This window comes from Octodon degus, unplaced genomic scaffold (genome assembly GCF_000260255.1).
Source record: "Octodon degus isolate 3935 unplaced genomic scaffold, OctDeg1.0 scaffold00067, whole genome shotgun sequence".
In the NCBI taxonomy this organism is placed as follows: Eukaryota; Metazoa; Chordata; class Mammalia; order Rodentia; family Octodontidae; genus Octodon; species Octodon degus.
Window position 1 is genome coordinate 11,826,088 of NW_004524643.1, and position 6,767 is coordinate 11,832,854.

The 6,767-nt window shown below is 43.4% G+C and overlaps 2 protein-coding genes across 2 annotated transcripts in view; one reads left to right on the forward strand and one right to left on the reverse strand.

Annotated features, from left to right (window-relative positions):
- The window catches only part of Hps5 (HPS5, biogenesis of lysosomal organelles complex 2 subunit 2), a 43,351-nt gene extending 40,438 nt beyond the window's left edge, over positions 1-2,913 (reverse strand). Inside the window, exons 1-2 of the mRNA XM_023719333.1 lie at positions 2,736-2,913; positions 89-245 (exon numbers count right to left, since the gene is read on the reverse strand). Of these exons, the coding sequence (XP_023575101.1) occupies positions 89-196 (108 nt within the window). The 5' untranslated portion in view covers positions 197-245; positions 2,736-2,913. The remainder of the gene's footprint in view (positions 1-88; positions 246-2,735) is intronic.
- A 158-nt stretch (positions 2,914-3,071) lies between these two features.
- The window catches only part of Gtf2h1 (general transcription factor IIH subunit 1), a 44,367-nt gene continuing 40,671 nt past the window's right edge, over positions 3,072-6,767 (forward strand). Inside the window, exon 1 of the mRNA XM_023719334.1 lies at positions 3,072-3,528. The gene's annotated coding sequence lies outside the window, so the exon portion shown is untranslated. The remainder of the gene's footprint in view (positions 3,529-6,767) is intronic.

Here is a 6,767-nt window from a genome sequence, read left to right on the forward strand (position 1 = left end):
TGAGCTGGCCACACACACACACACACACACACATAAATAAATAAAATTTTTAAAAAATAAAATAAAATAGAAGGATTGAGAAGCTTACCTTTAGACGACTGGAGTCCAGCCGCAGAGCTGAGAGTAACGGGTCCAGTGACTCAAACTCTGCAAGCACATGGCTATAGGTCTCTGGGATCACTGGCACAAAAGGCATTTAGCCAGAAAGGAAGTTTTAAGCACAGTGTTCGTCCCCTGAATAAAACCTGCAAAAATTAATTGAAGAAGATCACCATACATTCAGGAAGCATAAAATGAATGGGTGAGGACAGGAGACATGAGAAAAGGACCTCCCTACTCCCAGGGTCAGGTCTGGAATCCCAAGGCCCTCCATAACCCTATTCCACCCTACTCCAGGGCATCCTCTATAAGCCTGAGTAGGTAAAGAGGACTGTAAGATTTCAAAAGAAAACTGGCCCAACTCTTTTGAAGTTAAAGGAACAAACCTTGTTGTATTTCTTTGAGCTGTAAACCTTAGGTCTTTAGGAGTTTCTCATTAAAATGTAACTTTCTGCAAAGGTCTCAAATAATAAACCCTTATCAGCAAAACCTAAAACTATCAGCAAATAATTTAACAGTGTTCAACAACAACAGTCCTCTGCCATCTCTCAGGCCTACCAACAGCACCATGGAGATGCTGAATAACTCCAACAATGTACTAAATGACAAGGCACAGGGAATTGGCACCAAAAAATAACAACTCCAACAAAAGAAACCAGGTGGAAATGAACAGGGGTAAAAATACAATGTAGCATCTGATGCAGGCAAAAACAACAATAACAACAATGCAGGGGAGCTAATGTCAAATACCCAAGGTGTAAAGTAACAGAAGAGTTTCTATCTATTTAACTACTTTCACTAGAATATTATTTGTCAAATGGCACCAATTTCCAGAAAAAAGTAATTTTAAGAAAATTCTACTCATTAATTTTATTTTTCTTAGGGCTGGGGAGATGGCTCAGTGGAATAAGCGCTTCCCTGGCAAGTGCAAGGGCCTGAGTTCAATCCCCGGTTCGAAAAAAAAAAAAAAGAAAGTGATATATTTGGAACTGGGGAGATGGCTCAGTGGAATAAGCACTTCTCTGGCAAGTGCAACAGCCTGAGTTCAATCCCCGGTTCTGAAAAAAAAAAAAAAAAAAAAAAAATATTTTTCTCAATGTTTTGTTACCTATCAAATAAAGTATAAAAAGCAATCAAGTTTCAGAGAATATGATCATAAATATCTAGACTTATTTTTGTTTATACTTTGGGGTTTTTTTGAACTTTTTCAGAAACATGCATTCATTCATTCACTCTTTTATGAGATTCAAAGTATTTTGCAGGTTGGGTCCAAATTACTAATCATTGTTTTCTGTGTTTCAACTAAAGATGAGCATTTTTCCTATGTATTTTACACTTTTCCGTCTCTATATCTACCTTTTGTTGCCTGCTTGCTTTTTCTCTTTTCTTTTCTTTTTTTTTGGCGGAACCAGAGGTTGAACTCAGGTTCTTGCGCTTGCCAGGCAAGTGCTTATTCTACTGAGCCATCTCCCCAGCCCCTCTCTTTTTGAATCTCAAAATAAGGAATTTTGGGGGGAAAGGGGGAAAAAATAAGGAATTTAGCTGGGAAAGGTGATAGTGTTCATCCATAAGCGCAGCACTTGGAGACTGAGGCAGGAGGATCCCAGGGAGCTCAAGGCCAGCCTGAACTACACAGAGTGAGACTCTTGTCTTAAAAAAAAAAAAAAAAAAATTAAAGAACTTAAACTTTAGTAGACAACAGAAAAATACTAGAGATGGGAGATCATATAATTCTAGTAAGGTGTTGAGGGCAGACACTAGTAAACAAGAATTGGAAAAAAAAAAGTGATGGGTGGTAAAGTGAAGACATTTCAATTATTCCACAAGCCTTGTGAGACCAAACCTCTCCACTTCCTGAATAGCCAAAATTTAAAACAGATTTGTAACTACTACTGTAGTCGCCCCAAACAGAAGAAACCTTAGATAATATGACCCCATCGCTCCCCCTTTCTCCAGCTTCATTTCCCATCTTAACCTCTCCAGCGTTACTGGACTATCTTGAGTTCCTCTTTCATTCTATGAACTTGCGCCTCCGTGATTTAACATACTGTATGCTGTCTGCTCAATCTTCCGCCATCTAACAAAGCTCCTATCTTTCTGTAAAGCTGAGTTTAAATGTTACTGCTATGAAATAACACGGCTCTAACTTAGCAAAAAAAAAAAAAAAAAAGCCATGGAAAATGGCAAGAAATACCAGTCACTGAAATGACTTCTTAAAAGGCTGGCTTGTCCAGGGGTCACAAAAAAATAAATATCACGTAGAACTCCTGAATACAGCCCGAGTCATCTTACAAGTTCCCCGGATTGTTTAATGGCAGTACAGAAAAGAGAGGGGCGCTGCGTGTGCTGTTCACACATCAAATGCAAATCACTGCGTTGTCTTCGGCCCACTAGGTGCGTGGGAGGAAGGGGAGGAGGCGGCGAAAGAAATAAGCAAAAATTGTAGTGATGCCCAGGGAAAGGAATAAGATTTTATTTCCATAAAGAGATCTTTCTACGCAAGAAATAACGATCGCAGAACTTCGTCTCAGAGAAACAGCGCGCTCATTAGTTCACGCATTCATTCAATCTGTATGCACCAAGGAAGATACAGGAATGAATAATAGTTTCCGAAACTCATTCAGCGAATCTACTACCTTGTTAGGTGCAGTTAACTTTAATACTAAATTCAGAAGTCCAGAAGCGAGGAGCCCCGATTACCAAGTTTTCACAGCCAGGTTCACAGAACAGCAGCCCAGACGTCCCAGCTCTGCTCCGCCACATCCAGGCCTGCCGCTCGCAATTCTCAAGAGGTCGGACCCACTTCCCTATTTCCGTCACTCACCCTGCACTGACAGCGGAACCTGAGCTCGAGTTTCCTCCTTGCCCCGCCCCTCCCCGCCTTACGTCATCCAAGAGCGCCCGGGACGCGCGACAACGCGGTTAACGGCACTTCCTCGTCACGTGATGCCTACGCCCCTCCCTACGTGTGGACCCTCCCCCTGAGGCCGCGGTCGCAATTACGCTCCCTACGGCCTGCAGTCGGCGGGCAGCCGTGAACTGGAGAAATGCCGCTAACCGACACCGGAGCACCGCTAGGCCAAATGCGTGGGCCACGTCGGAACCCAGAACGCTTCAGCGCCGGAGACCAGACAGAGGAAACGAAACAGGCGGGAACTGGTGGGGGAGGGAGACAACGAACGGAAGGTGTCATGGCGGCCACGCTCTGGGGTCACGTGTCCTTCAAGCGCCGCCTTAGCACTTCCGGTCACGTGCCCTCAGAGACCTCGCAGCCAGCGATGGAGGCGAGACCCCCCAGTAACAGAGGCGGTGGCGACGGCTGCAGCCGCTGGGTTTCAACCTCTTTACAGCAGCGGCTGTAAGAAGCGCAGTGAAGCGCGACCAAATTCAACTAAGTTACTCCTTGCCGGAGGCTGAATCTTCCACCCGGTAAGTTTAAGGTAAAGAATGGGGGTGGGTGGGCGGTGAAGTGCTGACAGGCCCGGGGGTCGCGGGAGGGCGCGGATTTTGTCCCTTTTTCCCTCGTTGCTGTCGCAGCCTCCACAACGCCCAAGCTTGCCGTTTCGTTTGCCCTTATCTCGAAGCAGGAAAGAGGAGATCCGATTCCTGATCTACTTGCCTAAAGGAATCTTGTCCTTTCACTGAGATCAGTGACTCAAAGGTTAACCCAAAGCCATGTTTGGACTTGCCCGAGGAGAACGAAGGAAGTAATGGCCGTCCCCGTGCGTAGAGACCCGTCCCGTTAGGAAATGTGCTGTTCAGTCGTCTGGTTACTGTAAGAAGAGCTCTGGCCGTTGCTTCTACCTGTCAATCCTACCGCCCTTGAAAGCCGATTAATGCATGAGCCAGTCCACGCACTCCCAGTTTTAGTCCTGCCGAGTTTGTCATAGAGCATCAGTACGTGGACTGTGTAATTATTTTATATGACTTCTCTGTAGTTCTCAGAGCCTAAATTGAGCGAGAGGACATATCTGATTGACTTTTCAACACCTAATTTTACTGTCTGTAAAATAATGTTGGGAAGAGGAAATATATACTTAATTTTTGTCAAACTCAGGAAGGCTGAGACAGAATATAAATTCAAACTCAGCCTAGACAATTTAGTAACTTGGCACAAAGACCTTTGGTGAAAATTTTGAGAATGGGGGCTACCCTGGTGTGGAGCTCAGTGCACAGGCCCTGGATTCAATCCGCAGTACCAAAAGAAAACCTTAAAAAAAAAAAATTAGAAACCTAAAACTAAGTGGTTTGGGGCTGAGGATATAGCCAAGAAGTACAGTCCTTACTTAATATATCAAAGCCCTGTATTCCACCCCAGCACTGTGAAAACAAAAATAGGCTGGATAATTTGAAATATAACTTGCAGGCCGACCAGATAGTTCAGCAGATTAAAGTGCCTGCTTAGGCAAGCTTGTACCACATGCCTGACTGCATTTCTTTCTTTCTTTTTTTTTATTAACAGAGGGTCTTGCTTTGTAGTTCAGGCTGGCCTTGAACTAGCAGCGATCCTCCTGCCTTAGCCTCCCAAGTGCTAGAATTACAGGCATTCATCACTGTGTACACCTTGTCTCTTTCTAAACGTTTCAAAGAACCCAGATATGATGGTGCACATCTGTGATCCCAGAACTCAAGGGGCTGAGGCAGGAGGATTGCAAAGTCAAGCTCCATCTGGGTTTCAGTGAGACTCTTTCAAAATAAAAAAAGAAAAAAAATTTAATAACTCTGGAGCTTGAAGACTGTGGTTTCAATACCCAGTACTATGTGAAAGAAGGAAAAAAAAAAAGATTAAAGGGGTATAAGGCCAGTGTGGTAGCATACACCTGTATGATCCCAGCACTCAGTAGACTGATGTAGAGGGATTGCTGTGAGTTCGAGACTAGCCTGTGGAGGCTGTGCATTACCGTGCCTACCTTAAATTAATCCTTAAAAGGATCTGTAACTTAGTTAACTTTTAGCAATAAATGATACATGTGAGTCTGTCTTGATGTTATTAAATACACATTTCAGTGTACATGTAAAAGTAAAATTATACCAAATGCAGGGAAGTGCTCTTTGAAAATACTAAGAAAATTGGTGGAAGAGAAGATTCAGTTAAAAGTAGTGCAATATGATTGGTGAGATAGCTCTGCAGTTTAAGTGCTTGCTTGGGAAGCACAAGGACCCAGGTTTGATCCCCAGTACCACATGGCTGTGCCTGTCCCAGAACCTGGGGAGTGTGGTGCCAGCCATTGAAATTAGGTATGGTGGTGCACACCTGTAATCCCAGTGCTGGGGAGACCAAAACAGGAGGATCACAAGAGTCTCAACTGCGTAGCCAGACCCTCAATCAAATAGTACTGAAATAGGTGGTCCAACTGCATTTGTGAATGATTCAGGACTTCCCTTTCCTCTGCTAGTTTACCATTCCATTTTCCATTCCTCTACCATCAGAATATTGTCTGGTGTCCCTTGAGCTTTCCTAACAGTTTTGCCACCATTTCTACCTTACAGATAATGCTTTTAGACCTGCCTTTGTACTCTTACTCCTGTCTCCTCAAGCATTGATGTGTCGTATTGATTTAATGGTCCATTTTTTCTCCACTTTGATTACTGACTGATTTTTCTTCCCTTTTCTTGCCAGCACACCCTTGTTAGCAAGCAGTATTTATTATTAGTGGACATCAGCCCCTTTGACTGTGTCCTGCATCTGGCAGGTTTTCCTTTTGCCTTCCCTGCACTGCTATAAGATGAAAGAGTAAAAAAGTATTTGTAATTTTTTTAAAAAAGTATTTGACCTTAGGTTACCCTATGTGTTCTCCTTAATATCTTGCTTGCTTGTGCAACTGTTACTAAAACAGTACATTTTGGTTACTTTGTACACTCTGAGGTCCGGTTCCTGCAATGTTGCAATGTTGAAACATTCTTGTATTGCTTGGGGGCAAGCAGCATTCCAGAGTTCCATTTTTGTTTTGCAGATAAAAGGATAAAGGTGATGAGGTATTATCTCACTTGTTGCCTTTTTCTTTCTGCATTTATCTAGACTTTGGAAGGGGATTTGGTAATGGGAACATAGAAATGCAGTAAAAAATGAAAAAATAAATGCAGTAAAGATTTCTGTTCAGGGGCCGGGGAGATGGCTCAGTACAATAAGTGCTTCCCTGGCAAGTGCAAGGGCCTGAGTTCAATCCCCGGTTCCGCAAAAAAAAAAAAAGATTTCTATTCAGCTATTTCGAAGTATTTCTGTACCTATTTCCTTAAAGGGCATTAGCCAGAGATCTGTGTGAGAAATGGTACTCTCATCTGTGCTTTGAGAGATACAGTGCTTTCTGGAGTGTAACCAGAGAACACATAGGCAAGGGCTGCTGGTCATGCCTTGCCAGGTCAGAGTTCTCTTAACCATAGAAATCTTACAAAATGTCACTGATACTTGCTGAACTCTTCCTGTGGGCCAACTTTGCACTGCTGTGTGCTGTATTCTAGTGAATATAACACATGCAGCGTCTGCCCTTCCCTTATATAAGTTTGCGGTTTTTCAAGGATACATATTTAAAACTTACATAAGATAAATTACAGGGCCGGGGAGATAGTTTGGCAGTTTAAGCGCCTGCCTGGCAAGCAGAGGGACCAGGGTTCAATCCCCAGTACTGCATGCTTTGCCAGCCCCATGCGAACCACTGAAACCGGGTATG